Raw genomic sequence first — 22744 nt, 5'->3', positions numbered from 1 at the left:
TCCGTTTTAAATTGTGTTGTTGACATCTGAAAAGAGTCGATAACAATTACCTCTGCAAGGTTTTTTTGTATGAATTTTGCTGGCAAATTTGGATCTTTTGTTAAACCAACGTATCCTCCTTTACCCTTGAAAGATCACTGGGATTTGCAAAACATGTGGTAGCAGTGATCCTGGATGTCACCATGGATTATCATGTATTGATCACTGGTTCAATAAAAAGAAAAAGTTCTAAATTGTTCAACTCGACCATCTTTAGTTAACCGTTAACCACTGTAGGTCAAGTTCAGTCTCATGCAGTCTTGTACCTGATTGTGGCGAAGTAATTTGATCGTAATTATAGTTATGATAAAACTTTGAAAAGAATAGCCACAATGTTCCCTAACGTGGTTTTTGGGAATATGGAAATGAGGCAAATCTATTGGTCAGTTGGACATGATTAACAGAATAAGCCAAGTAAAAAGTAGCAGTTCAATATCGTAGTAGTCAATGATCTCAGAAATACCACTGGAAGGGTTTGTGTTTTTTATTATGAAATATAATAAGAATTTTTTTTTATCGTATATGAGTTAGGATGATCTTATGAATCTTAATTTTTGCTCAGTTATGTAAGAAAAGTCTCCAATCGTACTAAAGTTAGCCTAATTGTTTAAGTCTGATTGAAATCATTTGAAATTGTGCTCTGAACATGTGCTTCTTTAAAGGAGCTAGTCTTTTGTGTTATTGTGCCATGTTCTGTTTTTTTTTTCTACAAAGTTGAATATTGCCTGAATTGAAATCATATCAATCAATGAGTTCTTCTCCAGTGTCTGTTAAGGAAGGCCTTCTGTGGCAAGCAAGATCAAAGACAACCATTTTAGTATTTATACTCCCCTTCAGTTGAATCTAAGCATTTATGTTTTTATCATCCTACGCATCTCCCTGGTCTCCTACATCACTGATGGCTATTTCATGCCTCTTCAGTCAGTTGCCATTAAGGTGTTGATTTACGCGACCGTGGTGTTCTGATCCACTCCATGAGGCTAAAAAAGTAAAGAAAAAATGTGGCATTTCTACTTAACTCTTTAAAGAAAGCCTTTAGAGTAAGCTTTTCACATTTTTCTGCCATTAATGACCTTCAAAAGACTGTAGGGTTCAGTAAAAACTTTAGCATCACTGAAATAATTGGTTAGAAACTGCAAGAGCACTGTTTTTATTTATACTTCTGACCTTTACAGTTTTTGTTTCAAAGAAATATTTTTTAAATACTGGACTGAAAAGATGCTTTTCTTTTCTTCAATTTAAAGAAAATATGAATGGTATTTTTACAGGGGATTACATTCTTTAGAGGGAGAAAAAGCCGGAAGTGGATATAATTTTAACTTGTAGTCTTGTGATTAGTGGCTTAACAAGTAATTGAAAAAGTTTTCTTGGGGTACAGTATGTGTTACATTTTGTAATATAATTCAGGGTATCAGAAAATTACTAAATTCAATTTAATCTGCTGACCTGACTAATTGTTTGTGTCCTTTACATTTATGTGCATCTATATTCAAAACCTTTATTACTGATAATTTATTTAATAGGGACACAAAAAATATGGGTCATGCTCCTATATACATGTACATGCATTACATTGGGCACAAATTGATATATCAGTTGTTAATTTCAGATAAAAAACAATGTGGGTCATACATACATTCGCATAATGCATGCACCACTTTTCTCATAAGTCAATATATCAGTGAAGCGCTTGAGTTATGTTTAGCATAGCACAGTTATGTGAAAGGGTGTTGTGTATACATTAATAAAAGCAGTACAAACCTTGGGGTTTGTTTCTACTTCTTGATATTGACCTGGTCTTCATTATAGAGCCATACAAAACCTTCAAGTACCAACAAAAGCAGAAAACTGGTTGAAACTATAAATAGGGAACTATCTGTTTACAAATTGATTTTTACTTGTAATATGTGCCCCTATTAGAGCTATGCTGTTGTTGTCAATATTGATTGCACTCTTTGTCGACAAGTCTCTGACAAGCCATTAATGTTGTCATTCAGCCGTAACCATGGAGATGGCCTGGAAATGACTCACACCTCTTGCTTTTCATTTCAGCCAATGAAAAAGTGAAAGACATCAAAATGAAGCCCAAAAACTCAGCCCAAATGGTAAGTCCCATTTCATTGGTTTTTTCATAGTTATAGGAACTGTCCCATCTGTAGAGCTCAAAAAGATAATTTATTCAGTTTGAAATAACAATGGGCTTGAAAGTTCTCAAGCCTTTTTTTTCTGTCATATTTTTTCCTCTCATTTTTCCCTTTCCCAATTTGCTTTATGGTTTGCAGGATTATCGACCCTGTTTTGAATTTTAGAGCATAAAATTTCTTTTGCGACTATTAGAAATCCATTCTACTCGAGTATGATAGGCACAGTATAATATTAGCACAATCAGTGGCTGTTTTTTTTTTTTTTGTCCTCTGGGAGGCTGTGTCCCCCGCTATTAGCCGACATGGACTCTGCCAGTTGTGAGTAAGTGATGGAGGGTTGAAGCCAGTGTGTAGGGAATCAGTTCACCCTTCACAGCTATGCTATGGTCTGCAGAAATTATTGGGTGAATTAGATAGGAACGACCTGTATCCAATGCAGGAAAAGATCTCTTACAAAATTTTTGCAAAATAGCTAGAGGGTGCAGGATGCGTCTTTGTTCGCGTGCCAAAATTTAGTGATTGGCTGAAAGCTAGATTTGGTGGACTTAGTATGCAGTGACCACCCTTGCATAGAGACCTAATGTGCGAGTGTGAAAGCATACAGTGCAGCAGTGCTACAGTGCTACAGACAATACCCACGCTGTGTTGACCATAACAAGGTTAGCAGGCTAATACAAAACCTGACCTGTGTTAAACAATTTGGCCAATATTATCCGGTCATCGCTTTGATTGGTCATTTGGGATTACTCCTTCATTCAGTGGTAAACATGTTGATCACATGTTAAGAAGATTAACAGGATTATAGTATTATATAGGTAAGTCTGTGTATTTTCTTTTAATCTAATAATAATTTTCTTTTACATGTATTATAGTTACACTGTGTTAGCTATTCAGTACATGGACATTCATTAATTGTCAGGTTTTATTTAGCATTTAATTTGTGGTTAAAATTTTCTGGTCAGGATTTTTTTCATTTTCTGGTCAGGATTTGGGAAAAATTATGACCATAGGCACTGTTTTATGGTTCTACGAATGAAAAATATTTAACATGTCACAGCCAGCTTTGAAGACTCCAGCTTTGATTAATGCTATCAGGCCTGATTAAATTTTCTAATGTAAACTAGCTTTGATGTTCAATCTTTTGTCTAGCTGTATTGGAATTTTTTTTAAAACATTGGTTAAAACGAATTCCAAAAACTGGCTATTTAAGGTCAGCCTTTGATAAATCTGCCACTGAATGTCATCAGATGTGATATTTCTTGCCCCCCCCCCCCCTCATCCCCCCACGAGGCAAAACACTTTTGGATGAAAAAGGCAGTCAATATGACATGCTGTGACATTATCTAAGGTGCTAATTGAAAACATTGTGTTACTGTGTGGGACGCGGCATGAGTCTAGCTCTCAAGGCTTCCGCTAATTATCAAAACACTAGCTGCCTTCAGGCTCCACAGCTGCCCTCATTCTCATTACAGCCCAATTCATCTGTCTGATAATGGCTTTTAATGGATGCAGAATTCCGGAAGTTTTATGATGTTTCTCGAGATGTAAAATGAATATTACATGAAGAAAATGTGAAAGCTATATGTGTAATATGATCAAAGATTGCTGAGATATTGATTAACTCCTCAAAGCGTGGACAAAGCTTTCGGCTCTTTAGATGTCTATACGTCAGTATCAGATGTAAGATAGTGTAGAGTTAAGTTTCCATATTAATACAACCTGTATTCTTACACCACCTACATGTTCAGATGATACCGCCTTATGCGTGTTCATTCAGATTGATGTTAAAATCATATCAAAACGGATATTGCAATATCTTGCAGTAAAGAAATGCAAAGTCAGCTTTTATTAATTAGAGGTTTTTATTAGATGCCTTCCTGTTTATCTGAACTAATGGTAGGCCTGCTCTTTGAGGGTCGCTTATTGCCTATTTTTGTTTTATTGAATGGCATAATATGTCCAATTAAGCTTTGTAATTTGAGCAATTTGAGCTTGCATGAGTATTATTGATTTTTATGGGCACCATCATGGATGTGATGTTGCTATGATAATTATGGTGCCTTTTTGTACTGCCAGGGGTCTTACATACTGCAAGGTGTGTGAGAGGTGCATGCTCAAACTCCCCAATCTTTAAAAACAATATAACTGGAATTGAGTCCAGCCTTAGCCTTTGAGGTGATGCTAAAAATTTAGAGTGTTTGTCCTCAATGAAAGAGTGATGTTCCAGTGTCCTGTAACGCTATTGTGTTGGAATTTGCTGACCATACACCGGTCAAACAAATTGTCCTTCCATCCAGAGCCAGATCATATGATAGGCGTGAATGTGATTACCGCTGTGTTCTGTCTAAGCAAGTACGTGGTAATCACCCTAGTGAAACACCAGCTTCTCTAATCCTCTGCATATGGACAGTTGCAGTGGGCAACAAAGTAGGATACATTGACCATAAAGTAATTGAATTGGGGGTGCCTGGGTTATTTGTTCGGCTGGGCTATTGTAAGCGGGTCGGTACTGACTCATTCGCTCTCAAACACTCACAATAGTGACTAGAATCTGGTCCCAGACGGACATAGCACCAGTATCTCATTACATTCCAGTACAATCCCAAGAGACAACTAAACCTAATCTTCTAACCCGATAGATATCTTTGCAGATTGATCATATTTGGAGTATTTTTAGCTGTACAGTTCAGACATAAATTGCCATTTCATATGGTCAAGAATCCCAGACCAATTTAGATTGCCAGATGACCATGTGCTCCTTGCTCCACCCACCATCCCCCTTTTTGCCTACCAATGTGAGTTGAATCAGTTGATATTTGGGAAAGTTAGGAATGATTTGTTGCCTTTTAGGGTTCTAGTTGTCATTGCATGACCAGACACTGTTATACCAAAATTTGACCCTTAAGAGAAAGGTTAAGTAAACCCCAGTGGTGTTGATAGCCTACAAATCTCAGAGGCCAGATCGCTCAAGGCAGTTCTGACGGGTTCCCAGACTCTAGGACAAGTTCCTGTCCAGGCTTGATGCTTATATATAGCTGAATATAGATCTATCTTGATAAAACATCCATTCCCTTGGTAAGGTACTACCAACTGGCAAACTCTTTAGTATAAAAAAAAAAATGGCCAAAATCGTTTAAGAGGACAAACTTCCGAGCCGATAGCCAGTTATAGTGGTGGGTAATTGTCGTTTTTGCTGCGGAACATTGAAGCCTGTGGGTGAATACCAGCCGTTGGGTTAAATGTCTGTTCCAACCGACAGACTTGCATTCCATACCATGCTCCAGCCTTTTCCTCAGTCGGCAAAACCACTATATGTAAAAGGTTGAAATCATGCCTGGTAATTGTACAACACAAGAAAGCTTTCACCGGTGAGTGTAGAAGGTACTCTGCATGGAACTGTTGCATGTCCTGTTCATCGGGGTGCAGCGCGACAAACCGTATAGCTTTTGCCCCGGTATTCTGCACGCCCCAGGAAGTCCACATATCGTTCAACTGTTATCTTAACATTTTTCCCCAGCTGACAAGGTCAACAGTACTACAACAGAACAAAAGCATGTGTTCAACAAAATTCAGAACATTTTTGTTATATAAAATTTGGCAAATTAGTTTAGCAGATAGACAGACAAATTAGTCTGTCTGTCAAATTTTTGAAATATATCATATCTTTAATCCTTCAGATCCTTTAATCCATTCACTGATTAAAGACCTTCAGTGCAAGACAACATTGACCTTTTGTATGATGTCACACCTTTCGTACTTTGGCACACTTTTTTATTATGTCACACCTTTTGTAAATTAGTGGTTCTTTTTAAGAAAGTTATATTTGTTGTGTCCAGTCACTCTCGTGGCAACATCTAATTTTCAAGAAGCGATATTTATTTTGTTTGTGATTTTTCTCCTTTTTTTTCATTGTAAATAATGTATTAATAACTCTACGTGTCATAGCCTTTTTTTCTGAAACTGAATAAAACCCTGGCTTTAAGGACATTTGAACTCATGACTTCAAGTGTCCAGCCCTTTAAGCTGCTACATATATTTGTAAGTAAGCTATTTATAAATGAGTATTTAACATGGGTGTAATATGGATTACATGTTACATCTGTAGCCTACCCAGGAAGCATTTCTCAAGTAGACCTGTTTTAAAAAAAGGCCAACTACCAGACCTTTCTCAACGTGAGGCCCTACTTACAAATTAACCCCATATGATTACATCCTTGGTTGTGCTCTTATATTAGCTTAAATGGCACGAGTCATATGCTCATGTTACCTTGGCTAGTTTATTCACCCTGTGTTGACTTTGAGTTATGATCTCTGCAACTGATATATACAGGCACATCATGTATACAGTGCGGCAGTGTAACAAGTCTGTACCTCATTGAAGCTTGCTTGATGGGATGACACAGTTGTACCTCATTGAAACTTGCTTGATGGGATGACACAGTTGCTTTTTTATGTGTTCCTAAGTGACACAGTTAACTAACATATCTTCATTATAGCTTTCGTATTTAATCATTCTTATGGGACTAGATGCATTCACGTGTTGTGAAATATGCTCCTAAAACTTTCCTTAGAATATTGCAGAGGATGTGAAATGCTTAAAATTCAAACTAATGCAGTTAATAACTGCACAGTTTCAAGTGACTCAATTCATCAGCATATTTTCTAATGAAAAACACAAATAGACACTATTCAATATTGCTATTCTTATTCTCTTATTCGGAAGAAACCTTCTTTGTTACTATTATTTTTCTGCCTTGGTTTATCAAAATATTGTTCATGGAACTCCAATTTTTTGAACATTACAAATCATAATGAAATGTCACAGGATATGTTAATGTAACGATAAGGAATCTGGAATTCGATTTTGGTTGGAGAAAGGAAAATTATTAGTTTTACATTTGACATAAAATTTGTGAAAAATGAGATTCAGATGTTGCTCATGAAACCCATTTTTTTGCCATGTCTAAAACAGGAAGGCGATGAATATTCCATGCGGCTGGACCATTATCTTAAAATTCATAGCCATGTCATTGTTTTGATGTTGCAGGTTTGATTAAAGATATGAAATTGTCAATTCTATAAATGTAAATTCCTGATTCATGCCTAAAAAAGGATTTATTGCTTGGTTTTATTATGTATGAGATTCACAACACCTGCAGACCCTTAGTGTACTCAGATGATCCCCATATGTACATGTATGTGAGGTGAATTTTTGTTTAATTTTAACTTTTGCATCTGTATATTCAGGATGAAAAGTTGTAAATTTTGTGCTCAGCAGTAATTTGAATCCTAGCATAGTTTCTACAAGTCCTCTGTATCCCCAACCAGATATTCCATCCTACTATTTAGACGTATGTCAATTCACCACTGTGCCCAGCGGATTCCCGAGGCCTCAGGGGTGACAGATGCTGTCACAGACATATGGCCACAGCCAGCTTTGGGCTGATATATCAGGCCCTGATGTATGTCTTGTTTACTTGAAATTTACCCTGGGGTACCTTGTTCTCACTTCCTTGTTTGTATACCAGAGATACAATCAACAGATATCTGCAAAATCCAGACATTTAGAGGACATCTGACCACTGTGTCTTCTTTGAAAACCATGTATTTCCTTCCTTGCAGGATGCCTGTATTTTGATGATTGATTTGCAAGTGCTTATATACCATGGAAACTCTACATAAAGCCCTTATCCTAGGTTTATACTTTCGGACTATTACTTTAACGTTAAGCCGGGTTTCGTCCAGAAAGGTAATATATGACTTGTCTGTAACAATTCCTCATTTTTCTGTACATTAAGAGTCTGAATGATTCTCTTTTAAAGCTTCCGAAGTCAGCCAGAATTGTAAGGAAATATAAGTGACAGCTAAAAAATGCTGCTGATTTGTTTTCCAAAGCACTTTCCTAAATTTACACTCAAATTTAAACAAAGTTACAAAGTAAGCATCTAAAAGATGTATACAGCCAGCATCGTACTATAGTCAAAAAAAATCATTCCAAGTGTTTTGAACTTGTTTCTTGAAAAAGCAAGATGCACATTTTTTACACTGTCTACATGAAGGCAATGTACAGCTGTCATAAATCTTGCCATTTTAACTGCCATTTGGCTTGTGGGTGTGTTGGGCATCATGGTGGTAAAGCTCATGGTGCAAAGGGGGGATATGTCAAGCTAAGAACATCTGCCACTGATTACACATTCTTTAAGATATGAGCCATTGGAGTCTGCATGTGGCAAGCTTTGACTTCAAGTCAGTCATCAGGTATAATGAAAGGCAGCATTGTTTGTGATTATCTTACAATTACCTTTCCAGCCTTAGTTAAATGCCCTGGAAATAGTTCGCAAGCTAACCATGGTGTTCATGTAACTGATTTATGTGTAAATGCCCTTATAAATGTTCTCTACTAAAAGTGATATATGCAAGGCCAAATTATCGGTGACAGTGTTCAGGTCATTAAAGCTAAGGTCAGGAATTCCTTTGGTAACCATGGTCCTCTAATCTACTTCATATTGTTAATGTTTTCTGACATCATGCGGTGTCTCAAACTTTGACCATTGGAGTGTTTGGAGTCTGTTAGCACCATCGTGGGAAATAAACTGCATGATGCCAACCTTTTGATGTCATGGGAAATTACGTAAGCACTGTGAAGCTCTTGTCAAAAATATTTTCTTCACGAATACTTTTTAAAGTTGTCTCTTGTAAAGGTACTTCTGGGATACCAAGAACTTTAGTAAGGGGCAAACTAGAGGGTTTGTGGTGGCATTTGGACATTCTGGAGATGTTGTATTTACCCTTTGATTCGTCATTGCGTCTGGATGCATTAGGGGTGTTACAAGCTTGCAGGTACTGCACTTCTAGCAGCATGTTTAATACTGCAGTGCAATATTGCCTGCAGCTGTTATGGCTACAGCTGCTTGCCTTCAGCCTCTGCAGAAAAACGTCCCCTGTTTTCAATTCTGCGAAGCTGTGGGTCTCTTCCGTATCTTCTCCAATAAATTTTGGTAGCTTTGAAGCTGTTAGACGCATTCTGACTGAGCCTGATGGCATTAAGTACTGCGTAAAGGGAAGGGCTGGATTATAAAGTCTCTGGAGATCCTAACTTTAGTACTTGGTTATCCTTAAATCATTACCTTGTCATTGGTTAAGTCTGTCTTAAGAACGGTAAGTACATCTCTCGGGATCTCCTATGGTGGATGTTTGTTTGCAGTTTGAATGGTTCATTCAGTATGTAGAACAAAGAGACTTCCTGCCATGATCATTTACTGTAGTTCAAAACTTCTATGTTCGTTTCTCCTGGTATCAAATGGACACCACGATGCATTTTGAATAGATGAACCAGAGACATTGTACCTTTTTCTCATACAAGTATTTTACTCACACATCACATGAATGTACCGTTGCTAGTTAATCATCCTGAAACTTGATCAAGTCTTCAGATGTAGATTGATGGTTTGAATCCGGTTTGATATCCTTTTACCTCTTGAGGTTATATTCCACTGTAATATTTTCCAGACTCATTTCACTGTTCAGTGTTATACGTTTGTGGACATGATTGCAAATTTGTCCACTTTTCTGTGTGGGTATATGTAATTACTGTACTATCAACTTGTAAAATTGGCCTGGTGTGGAATGGTTCCAAGTAATTCCACTCCGAACAATGGTCCCAGCTCTCAAACGACCAGAAAATAAGTTCCATTAGTTCGCGTGATTCTTTCACATGCATCATTTTATTCAGTTTAGTTTGACAGTGACTGCTCAATGGTCTTGTCTTGGGATAATCAATTTAGACTGTTGAATTAATCGATAGGGTGAGCCTAGTTGGTCACTTCATTATGGTTTGCCTTATGGACAAAATGTCTCAATAGATTTCAGGCAGACAGACAAACTTCAGTGCTTCGCCGCTTAGTTTGTCTCTCACTTCAGCCTTTCCTGGGAAATAATGAGCTCTTGAGATTGACAGTTGCTGTGCAGTTGTTGGAGCTGTCATGCAGTGCTGTTATGTCTGCATATCCAAATTAACTAACTGAGCAGAATTAGGTAAATTACCACAAAACCCATAATTTAAATAATTTTGATGAATTTATGCATTTATTCCTCGAAGTTAAAGGAGGTTTTAGAAATAAAATTTATGAGACAGTCATCACTTTTGAATTGTTTGTAAATTTCTTTTAAAAAGTTGCTGACAGTAACAGACTTCGCACAGTTTGACTTTATACAGCATTACAGTGTATTCAAAGTCTGAGTGAATTTAAAACTGAAATGAATTAAAAATACAAGTGTAGGCATCGTTTATACATTTTATAATATATACTGACTCATGATTATTACATCTCATTAAGTTTGTTTATTTTTAATTAATTTTTTTCATGATTATTAAAGAATTTGCTAGATTAGAATGTTCATATTAGCACCACTTGATGAGGGAAAAAAATGGTGAGGGTGTGAAAATTCCAGTGATTGTCACCATGGAAACGTAGATGTATTATAGGAACCATTTCAGATTTTGCCTGATAAGCAGCCAATCAGAACTTGAGCTGCCAGTTACTGCAATATCATGCTATCAGCAGTCTGTCACGTCGTCAAAGTCTGACCTGGTTGAAGGGTAAATTGATGGAAGATGAAATCAATGAAATTACAGTGGGGCAGCCACCATAAATTGACAAACAAGATCTGGATAAGGGTCTTTTCAAGTGGTGTGATTTGGATTCCTGACAGGGGCTAGTTTCGGTCACCATAATAAATTGACATTTTCTACCATCACCCTTTTAGATTCACAAAGTCCTGTTTATAACTGTGGTGAATTGTTTTCTTGTTTTGGGGTTTTGTATTTTTATTTTTACATTTGGCACACAAGTACTTTTCATGCTTGGATAGTTGTTGCTTTGAATAGGCACTGTATTATTTCAAGAGTGTTGGATGCTACGACTGCTACTGTGCGATGTTCACGAAGAAAACATCTTTGGTGAGCTAAATATAGTGGACAGGCGACAGTTTACCCCAGGGCATGTCTCTGAGAGCCTGTGTGAAGTATATCAATACATTTATAGCTGTATTAATATTTCATGTCTGACACTCATGAATCTTAGGAATGACAACAGCCAGAGATTCTAATGCGTCTTGTATGGATCAGCATTGCTAATCTATCCTAAAACACGAAAAGCACATTCCATTTCGTCGAGTTCATTGTTGTCCTTATCTCGGTGCCTAGGGATATATCAGGAACCTATTTCAATATGAATATGAACAAATTTAATCTCAGAGATTCCAGTGGTCTTCTTAATTAACTTAGGTATTACAAAACCATTATTTGCAGTTGTACCATATCAGTTTTGGTAATAGCCAAGCCCTCAGATCTTGAAGGCCATCTGCCTCCCACCTAGCATTGGTCTGTGGAATACCTTGACACAGGAGAGCTATGATAAGGGAGATAGTTAACCAAAGATGACAGACTGAGGGCCTTTAGGTATGTTGGGCCGGGTATGGTTCATCTACTAAACACTGCCTGCTTAACTGTTCTGTGTTTACACCAGCTGCATGTGTGACATGCTACCAGGAACTGGGATAGACATTATTCCTGCTAATTGGGCCCCTACTCCATCCTTTCCCTGCCCCCAGTCTGGGGGTGTAAAGCAGGACCAGATAGCATCTTCTCCATGTGGTTTTGGTGGGGTAACTCAAGCCCTGCCCTCCTTCCCCCTTACACAGTCCATCAGTATCACTACCTACCCAGCTACATTGTCCCTGAACTGAGATTTACCCTTCTTCAGACTTGTTAATGCAAGCTTGTCCAGTTTAGCTCTGGCTTCAGTCACATGCTGTTAGTAATGACCCCTGCTTTGCTGACATATGCTACAGGAGATCTGTACCAGTAGAGCATCTTCTCAGTGATAAGCTGTAGACCCTGTGCTAAATGACTCCTATCCCCATTGAGTCTTGTTTACCTCTTGGTCAGCTCTTGGAATAGATTCACCCCTACACCCTGTAAGTATAAGGCTAATTAACATCTCTAAGGGCAATAGTTCCCTTACTGCCATTTTGAGGGTGTTGTTAATTCTGTCAGTTTTTGTTAAGAAGTTTAACTTTCATGTGTAAGTGGTTCGATTTGGATGGTTTATTGAATGCCTCAAAGCTGTCTCCACAAGGGCGTGAGCTTGAGCTGTATACACGTTTGTTCGTTTGTTCGTGTCTGAAACATTGACTGCATGTGAACTTCGTTCCAATATGTGGTAATGGTAAAACTCCAGTTTTCAACAAAGCCTCCAGTTAGATTGTTTAATGATGTCAGTATTTATATCAGATATTCAGTATAATACAAAATTGTTGAAATACCTTGTTTGATTGAGTGGTTAAGATTAGCTAATAGCTGCACTGTTTCAAGAAGTTCTTATACTGGTTCTTTTTCATTCATTCTGTGTTGCATATGGATGATGTTAAAACAGGTTATCGGGTGCAAACAGTTTTAGCTCGCTTGTACCAAATAAGAAGAGGTATTGTGTCAATCATTCTAATTTATTTTGCTGTGGTTTAGAGGTCATTATTTGAACGTATCACATGATATGAACTTTATGCAGTTTTACAAACTGCTCAAGCAGGTGTATTCGCTACCAGTATTCTCTGAACACCTTATTTATGATCAGCTGTACTTTAGTTTGTGTGTGACCCTCAAACCTATGACAGTAAGGCAGATGCTAAATTCCTCAGTTTGTTGTAAGATACACAGTACCATACTTCTTGGCCGATCAGCCACCTGGTGGCCATGAGCTCAGGAGCTGGTTACTGGTTTTTCCCTTGTAATAAATCTTGGCAATCCATTATGAAAGACATTGGCAGTGTTTACTTCAGACAACATCGCTTGTTCGCTCAGTGCCATCGATTGCCATCAAACACCAGAGTAATGTCTAGGATGAGTCCCATTAGTCTGCAGACCAACAAATATAGACTTTGCAGCTCCAGTTGGTTTTATTACTCTCATTTAATCGTTGTTTTAACTGCTGGCCTGTGAAAAAAGTCGAGGAGTTTATCTTAAAGTTTTTTTCTTTTGCTTTTTTTGCTTTCTTTTCTTGGCTTTGCCAAAACACTGTTCCAGACCATCAAATAATTTATTGTCACTGTTTGCATAACACGCATCTTAGTTTTCATATGTTGTATTCAACATTTTGTCTGCTTTTCTCTCGGTATAAGACTACGAAGATGTCTGTAGGAATTGAAGGGTACTAAACTGACGCATATTTCTCAATTTCAAACTAAAGTACCCAAAATTTAATGGTGGTTTTTAGCCATATCATAATGTACAAACTTGATAGCCTCAATAAATGTTGTGTAATGTGTCATAATGAGTTGTGAAATTCCAGCAAACCCAAACCAAGCCCTGTTCACAGAATCTCTGTTAAGCTGTTGAAGTGTTAATGCCCTTTTTGCATATTTAAGTCCTAATTATTGTCTTCTGAAATTCATTGTCTCTTTAAAGCTTTTAATTCCAAGAATCTGCACACCCATTTCATTTTAAATGAGTTGTGAATGCTAATGAGTCTTTATTAGTTGTGCCATCTGTAAGACCTTCTCACAGTCGTGATTTATGGTGTGCACATGTCTGAGAACCTGTGACCAGCGCTAAGCTATGTGCTCCAGCCTTGTCTGCAGTAATTGCTGAGATGTTCTTGAGGTGTCCTGATCTGTTAACAGACAGAATCCTAGGGACCAGCTGCTGGGAGCCTCTGGAGCAGACAGGGAGGGGCAGCCTACAGTCAGCTGTCTTTGAAGACTGTTTACTCTCCGGAGGTTTTTACATAGACATGTCTGACTGAGTGTCGTTAAAAACTGTGATGGCTTCCAAGGGCATTCCCGTAACAAAGATTGTGGAAAATCGGGTGATAGACTTCAACGAAATGACCCTAAATATTTGGTTTGAAAGGGTTTCCTTATACACACCTTTATTAAACTGTCCAGTAAAGTATTAAGTTTTGTCACTACTTTTATATCAACCTGTATCTCATACAGCACTTGGCGCTCTGATGTGTCTTGTCTTGCCGTTATCTGGAATACATCTGCTCATACTGTCAGTGATCTGCTGTTAGAGTATCAAACATGTTATAAAATCATGTGAAATCATAGACATATATTTTGAGCTATGCATTGATTTTGCAATGAAATTAGCTGAAAAAGTGAAGATCTTTACTGAAGAAATTCATGTACAATTTATCTAATCCAACTCTGAAGAGTTAAATGTCTTTCCAAACATTAGGTGGAGCCAAAATATTTTTCCTTGTTCACAAGCTAATTTTTCATACTTGTACAAAACCCCGGATTAGGTTTGAAAACCAGCCAAATCAGTGCATACATATGTTTTATATATGTAAGGACTTCCTTGATTCTGATTGATCAATCATTAGTTTCCATGCAATAGCGGCTCTAAATATTGTTTGACTTGTATGGAATTTTTGTGTGCAGATTCATTTTGTGATCCCTCAAATCGAGTTCGAATATAATATTTGCCTAATATAAACATAACATTTACATATTCAGGATGATACATAAATAGTCTAAATTAGCTTGTTCCCAAGCCAATTTTGCTCTAGGAATATTTGAGCGTTGAATTCGCAGATCAGGTGTTTTCAGACCTCTCATCATCAGGAGATGTAATGTACAGGTTACTAATGTACACGTATACAGTAAGAGAGCACAACATTGATTTACAAGGTTCGCTTGTGTGCTAGACAAGTTACAACTTATTGATTTTGTCAAGTCTGTTACCTGAAGAGACACCTTTTGGGCGGAGGAGACTAAATGAACGGCTGTTGACAATTGGAGCAACAGAGGGAGTGAATTATTGAGCAGCAGGTCTCAAGAGCAAGTGTGAAGCAGGTACACGTGAAATGGTGACAGTTTGTAATGGTAGCCGCGATCCCAGAGGTAAATATTGGAAAAGTGCAGGTGTGTGTTGACAAAGCCGTTTGTCTCAGTGCTAGCCTGGTAACATTTTTGTATATTTTTGTCGTCTTTTGTTGACATCTTACACTGGTTTGTTCAGAGGCAAATGTAATATTATGATGAGATCAATAGTTCTGTGTAGAATCGATCAGTGCCATACCGATGTATATTGACCATGTCATAAGGACGGAATCTAGGTTCTCTGTGTCGCAAATACACTTAACTGAATGTGCATGTTGTTGGGCTACATGTATTACTGTAGTTTTACTTAACTATAATTTTACTTAGTGACACAGTTTGCTTGATTCTGATTGGTTCATCCACTCGGTAAGGCCACATCAGAGTTGTTTGTGAAGTTTGGGTAATTTCGTAAAAGTGTTGATATAAAAAATATTGTTTTACAGCTTTATGCTTCTGAAAGTGCATTTCAACAGACCAAACTTAAAGTGAAGTACAAAATATTCAGGCTACACATCAAACACAGGCAAAGTTTAAGTATTAAATTCAGTTAACTTTTAATTTCGGCTCTCAACATACTGGGTAACCGTCATAAGTATTGCTTTTATGAAAGTAAAATGTAAACAAGCGCAAGTGGGCAATGGCTACAACATGCCAGTGAAATGTCAGTGTCCTCTTGCATTCAGGACCCTCATTAAGTCAGTGGTCCTCATTACAATATAAGATAATGAAATATTTCATAGAGGGACAAACAGAGCAACTCATACAGTTGTAAACAATAGTCACATCTAAAAATTAGTACATATTGCCAAGCAAAAGTCCGTTATTTGATGTGGACATTGTCAATTGCAATACTTTCTTGCTAAGCTGAAATGAGGATGTTTAACATGTCAGACATGGCCGTGGAATTTCACCTCTTCCCTTGCTGGCAGTGTTGGAACACTGTGTGTTCTTTGTGTGCTATCTCAATAGGCAGCTGATAAGATGGTTTCTGGGGAGGCTCAAACAAGTTTCTCCTCATTTATTTTGACTTGGAATGCGTAAGGTTACATATTCAAGGTTTTAGCCTGAGGTGGCAGTCATTGCTTTTCTAGTGTCTGGACAGATAACTTTGTTTGTGGTGTTTTTTACCAATTTTTGCTGAATGATCCATCACTGAATAAAAATAGGCCCTAATCAGTTAAGTTTGTTTTTCGTCTGGCCAGTGTTTCCGTATTTAATATTTTGATTAATAATATGGCTTAAATTTTTGATCCTTCTGTCTCCATTTTTATCAAGAGTTTGGCATTTTCGAAGCCAATATTTTAGCTGGAAATAAACAGTGAGCTTTTACTTTATAAATGACATACTGGCCTGACTCTTAAACTATAAGTATATAGTTCCTTAGCAAAATTCCTTTGACCTTTCAGAGCCTATCATTTGTCAGAACCAGTGATAATAATGTTAAAAACGTCTTCTTAACACTTACACGATGTCGGACATTAACACCAGAGGTTACCATTGAGGCCACTTTATATCAGAACCAAGTGAAGGTTAGGATGTCCGGTATATACGTCTTCTGAACTGTCTGATGAATACTTTGAAAACAGGCTCAGGTGTAATAATAACTCTAATAATGACTACAATTATATTCCTACCACAAACAGTAATATTCTTGGAAGTCAAGAATCCTGGATAATTGGTTCACCATGTTTGTTGTCTTTTGAGTCCAAGTTACATATATCCCAGCGTAACTTGCACAACTTCGTTATTTTTTTATTTTTTTTATTTTATATCCTTGGCAGTGTATGTGGAAACAGCTCATGGCTATGCCTTGTTCTTCAATTAGGATTAATGCCCAACAGAAATGAGACTGTGCAAATAAAAAATGTGGAACAAGGCTCCCCATTGCTCTGTGTTAGTCTAAGCAGAAACTGTTAGTATGCGATTCTCTTATGTTTTCTCCTCGAGGTGTTGTAGAACCAAATTCCTGTTGTTCTTGGTATTCTGAAGACCGCTGCCAAGAAGATTTCTTTCGCTAATGCAACAAGTGGAGCATTGACTCATTTGCATGTGCAATCATGCCTTTATGGCTTTGCAGTCTTGTAATGTGTTGAGCTTGGTTTGGGGGGCTATCTAGGGATTCCAGGAAGCATCCCAGTGGCCATTATGAAGGCTTGCCCCAAAAGGCTTTTTTTATGACCTCAGCAATGGTTTCCAGCATGTTCATTGTGGCCTGGGTCAACCTAACCCACATCTTAACTCCATAGGCACCAGCCACTTGTCTTGAAGGCAGCTGTGTGATATCTCCACACATGTTTTATTAGCCCTCATCATAATGGAGTTGTCATCCTGAAGACAGGCTTGCACCTTCATGGCTTCACCAGTTAGACGCTCTAAACTGAATAGACTTTGGCTTTTGTCCTTTGTCCCAGCTTACAGAATCAAAATGTCTGGGAAATTATGTGATGAGCTATGCGGTTGAGCTTAAATAGTTTCCATTGTGCCAGTTATAGCCATTGTTTGTCTTACAAAATGTTATTCAGTGAAATCAAAATGAAATCCCTGTAACTGATATACATTGTATATATCTGTCCATCACCATGGAAGTGCGAACAAAGCATGGCTTACAGTCACCTGAAGCATGAATTGATTTTGTCAGAATTGGGTGTATATCTGATTACGTCAGTCATTTGTGAATGAATTCATGATTCACTGAACCTGCGGATGGTCGTGGGTTTCCCCCGGGCTCTGCCTGGTTTCCTCCCACCAAAATGCTGGCTGCCGTGGTCTAAGTAAAATATTCTTGAGTACGGCGTAAAACACCAATCAAGTAAATAAATATGATTCACTGCTATAGTCTTATACATGTGTATCTCATACCCTAAAGTCATGTACAGGACTAAACATGTTGTTGTATCTTTGGTTATTTTCCTTTACCATCCTTTTGACTAATCTCATTTCCTTCCAGTTAGCCTGTTTTTGTAGCTGCGGGCTCTACTGTATATATTCCTGTCTGTTACAGGGTTTGGAAAGCTGAAATTGGATATACATATCTATACATTTCATTGGTTCTTGATTGTTCAGGAGTCAGAGACAATATATCCTTAGACATTCCATAAATTGTTGCATTGTACTGAGTGTAAATGGTCTGAGGACATTGATTCATTTAGAACTTGCTTCCATAACTGGCACTGTTCCAAACCCATTGTCATAAAAGTTTGCGAAGCCAAAAAACACTAACCATTCAGTCTCACCACTCAGACTTTGAAAAAAATTATAGAGGAGAAAGAAATAGGTTTCTTTATTCATGAAAGTTAAGGACACTTCATTGGTATACATGTTGAGTTTGAAATTATTTGCATAAATATTCAAGTTTGATTTGTTTGTCTCCATTTTTTGGCTCCCAGGCCTATCAGGGACTTGTGTTTTATGGAAAGTAGTTCCACTTTTCTCTTAGACACATCACAAAAGAAACCAGTGAAAACACCTTCTATATACCTGACGATATGCTCAAAAGTAAACATTTTGGGTAATTTGTAATGCTGTAAAAACAACAATTTAGCAATTCTTCTTAGTTATTGACTGCCATTTCTTGGAGAATAGTTTATCTCCAAGTCAAGATGTTCCAAAGAAGTCCATGAAGGAAATAACCCCTAATTTTGTTTTTTTAGTGCTGTTTGTCTAGATCCGCCCATCCTTCTCAAGGATGTGCCAAGTCAGGAGAAGTTCCATGTGCCATCACATTGTTCTTTTTTATAGATTTAAGACTAGTTGCTGTTGTTTTTTTGTCTTTGCACACTATATTTTCTTTGGTTGTATATATAAGGATGTTGTTTGACAACCCCAATTATGCGTCATTATGACAAATTTCTGTCAGCCATCAAAAGGCTTACATTGTTTCAGGTTGTTACATCCTTTGCTCCCAGCATCTGACTTTGTCCCATGTGTAGGTTAAGTTTTTTTTTGAGATTGCAAATGATGTCAGTGGCTTAGTCTGTGTCCAGTTAAGTTTTTGGTTGTTTCTCAGGTTTGATTTTAATTTAATATGAGCATGCATGTATTTTTAAAAGAAGAATGAGAAGATCTTCTGGTAGTATGTACAGACTTGCACACGATTTGTCAAGTTAAGCTTTTCTATTTAACTTGGTGACTTATAAAGGTTTTATGTCTGAGCAATTCCTGGATGCTCACAACATCAAACTGGTGGAGTTTCTCACAAGACTTGTTTAATATTGCAATTTTCCAAATGTATTTCATGTCATGGTGTTTATATATGGTGTGAGCTTATTAAGCTTTTAGAAATTTTACCTGTTGTGAATCAAGGCATCGTTTCAGACATTTGCAAATCAGTCATCAACCATATTGGCATTTTGAGGCTGCATGTATAATTGAGCAACCAAACCAGTGTGGTTTTACCACCATTGAAATGTATGAATTGCATTCAGATTTGTGCATACAAAGATGATCAAAAATTGTTGTACATTCATCACGTGTCTTTAAATTACTGTCTTACCAAAATTAACAGATGGGGCTCTGCATCAAAGGGTCATCTAGTGCCTGGTTCGTTTTAATACAGACTGGGGGCCTCCGTGGCTCAGTCGGTTAGCGCGCTAGTGCAGCGTAATGACCCAGGAGCCTCTCACCAATGCGGTCGCTGTGAGTTCAAGTCCAGCTCATGCTGGCTTCCTCTCCGGCCGTAAGTGGGAAGGTCTGTTAGCAACCTGCGGATGGTCGTGGGTTTCCCCGGGCTCTGCCCGGTTTCCACCCACCATAATGCTGGCCGCTGTCGTATAAGTGAAATATTCTTGAGTACGGCGTAAAACACCAATCAAATAAATAAATAAATAATACAGGCTGATGAGGAAGTTTTTCTTTTTGAATTATATGTTTGATTTATAACTGCTGTTTAAATGTATCAATAAACGTAGTGATATTGAATTTGATGCTATCAGCCTGGATAGCTTTATTACCTCTCAGGGGTAATGAAGAAGTATGGATTTAGCATGTTTGTTTCAACTTGATGATGCCAGTGATAAACATTTTCCCTGATGACACTCTTTTGCATGAATTCAGGTATCAGACAATATGACTTTCTGTGCCACTATTTTTATTTCCTGAAAATTTCTTCATTACTTGTGGAATATGGTGTTTTTACTGTAACAACACAGATTCTTCCATGCTTGTGTAAAATACAAACCAGGATGATTCTTCGGATGACTGATTAGGACCTGTCAACCAAATCCATGCATGGGTTTATTCTTAGAAGGAAAAAAAGATCCAGGAAAACAGAATTCATACATCAGAGTAGTTAGTCCTTGTGTCACCGTAGGAAATGAGGGTATTTTCTGCTTGTAGCCATGAGCCGTCGGTCCAAATGGACCAATTAGCCCTGTATAGCCCATGTCAATCATACTTACTGTAAAAAGGTGCTTGCAATTACTCCCACATCATGTGATCTTTGGGGAACATCAGTAGGGCAGATACTAAGATTAGTGTTGTTATTAAGGCTCTGGCACCCTCAAATATTAGGTCCTTGTCCAATGAGGTCGCACGTTTGAATCTAGTTGTTGTTGGTTTGGATGCAGATTTTCATAGGAAGGTTTTGCGCAATACCTGGCAATGGTCTGTACTTCACTCCACCCTTTATAGTTGTTGCTTTGGATGCAGATTTCCATAGGAAGGTTTTGCACAATACCTGGCAGTGGTCTGTATTTCACTCCAGGCACTCCAGTTTCCTTCACCCTTTATAAACCTGACCATTTTCAAATAAATAATAAATTCTTGCACACATAACACTAATTCAAGAAGTAACTTGTGGTTTATGTCAACTTGTCTTGAAGGCTTTGACTTGAAGGTGAAGAGTTTGTGTAGGCCTGGATATTGGTAAATGCTTCTTGCCTTCTTCTAAATAGTCATTTGGTAATATTTCAGTCCAGTCCTCCTCAGAAAAAGTTAAGTCCTATATCATTATATGAATTACGCCAACATCAGCACGTTTTTCTGTCAGTCTTGATCATTTGCAGAATTCTCATGGAGGCGATTGTACTCGATGATATTTGCTGATCGATGCTGGTCTGTTTTGATAGTTCTAAAAAGTTTTGTTTTACGCCAGCTGCATTATTAACCTCCTGGGTTGAACAAAGACATAATGAGTTGAAAAAGCAATTTAGATGTGCAGTTTGGGACTATTTATCTTAATGACATTATTACATTACATATGGTATGACGGTGCTGAATGTTTTATCTCTACCAAAAATCAGCTCTTTAGGAACTCTTCAGGGATTGAAATGCCATAATGAATAATAGGAAAGAGAGCCCTTTTTCCTGTGAAAATCACATTGTATCCACTGACAACTAATTTCTATTTGCACTGTCTAAATTTGTAGATAAATTAAAGTCCCATTGGCCATTCAGAGATAATAATCTTAGAAAACGGCCTGGATTAATCAGCGCATTGCAAAAGGGTGGTATTATGTTAAACAATCAACCAATCTCTGGCCTTGTATGTCAAACGTTAACCAATATTGAAGGTATTAGCTGATGTTTCGAGGTAATATTTTTTGCAAGATATAAGACGTGTCTTGTATTTAGACAGGTTTCTCAAGGTTATTTCTTCTCATTCTTTAAAGAGGCTGTAGTGGAGACATTTGGCAAAAAAAATCCTTATTCGCTAATCTTATCAAATTTTCTTTATTCACCAAAAATAGCTCAAATTATTGCTTTTTCAGCAAACATCAGGCTCATACCTTTGCTATTTGTGGTGTTTAAGTGATTCTAAAGACTGAAAAAGTTGTAAATTGATCAGATTTATCAATTTTAGGAACTTCAATACCAGTTTTGAACCATGACACATGTGCAGACATGTCTAATATATTATGGAAGGTAACTATTCCAGCTATTGTAAATTTGATTGGGTTTCCACTGATTGATTTTTTGCCAAAAATCTAAGGTATAGCCTCTTGAAATATTTAGTTAGTTTTGAAAGTTATTTTGATCAAAGTTATGAGTCAAGATAACAGAGTAGTAAAGTTGCAGACGGTTATCTATCATAATGACACCAAAGCACCATGGCGTAATGCATTACTCTTCACAAGTCACCATCTGTCATGGTAAGAGTATAGCTACACTGCTTCGTATTGAGAGTTTATGGATATATATGATTCTATACTACTGGATACATATCTCCTCTGTCATTTGACAGCGAATCTTTCCCTCTGCCCATCATCCTGATTGAATTTTCCTACAAATCTAATACCTGTTGCAACCTAGATGAGATATAGATCCTGGCTCTCTGCATACAAATGGAAGGATATTGGCTTAGCCGCTGATGGCTAAAGCCCTAAACTACACGCCTATCACATCACCAGGTTTCTCTTGGCTTCAGGGTCTGTACAAAAGGCAATATTTTCAGAGGACAGGCTGATTTATGAGGGAAAAGACTTCCTGTGTAACATTGTTAGAAACAATTGGACCATGATCTAGTGGTGTCAGTAGGTGGCAAATAGAACCATAATAGCGTGTTTACTGGAATTTCTTGTCCTTCTGGTGTTGTGAAACCTTCAGGTCTGCGCAGAGATGGATTGGCTTGTTACCTGGATGTATTGAGAAGTAAATGTGGTTTTCTCGTCGTCAGTCACCCCTAGGTGATCTGAAGTGTCATTGTCGTTTTGAAGCTTGCAGGAAGCCGAGTAGACTTC

At 37.6% G+C, this 22744-nt stretch overlaps 1 protein-coding gene across 4 annotated transcripts in view; it reads left to right on the top strand.

Moving 5' to 3' along the window:
- Positions 1–22744, top strand: part of LOC135466787 (neuron navigator 2-like) — a 195840-nt gene that overhangs the window by 63570 nt on the left and 109526 nt on the right. For all 4 annotated transcript variants that reach the window (XM_064744503.1, XM_064744476.1, XM_064744493.1 and 1 more), the window contains exon 3: positions 2092–2144. In XM_064744503.1, coding sequence (XP_064600573.1) covers positions 2092–2144 — 53 coding nt within the window. The remainder of the gene's footprint in view (positions 1–2091; positions 2145–22744) is intronic.

This window comes from Liolophura sinensis, chromosome 1, assembly GCF_032854445.1.
Source record: "Liolophura sinensis isolate JHLJ2023 chromosome 1, CUHK_Ljap_v2, whole genome shotgun sequence".
Taxonomy (NCBI): Eukaryota; Metazoa; Mollusca; class Polyplacophora; order Chitonida; family Chitonidae; genus Liolophura; species Liolophura sinensis.
The sequence above is the reverse complement of the archived record's forward strand: the minus strand, read 5'-3'. Positions and strand labels throughout refer to the sequence as shown.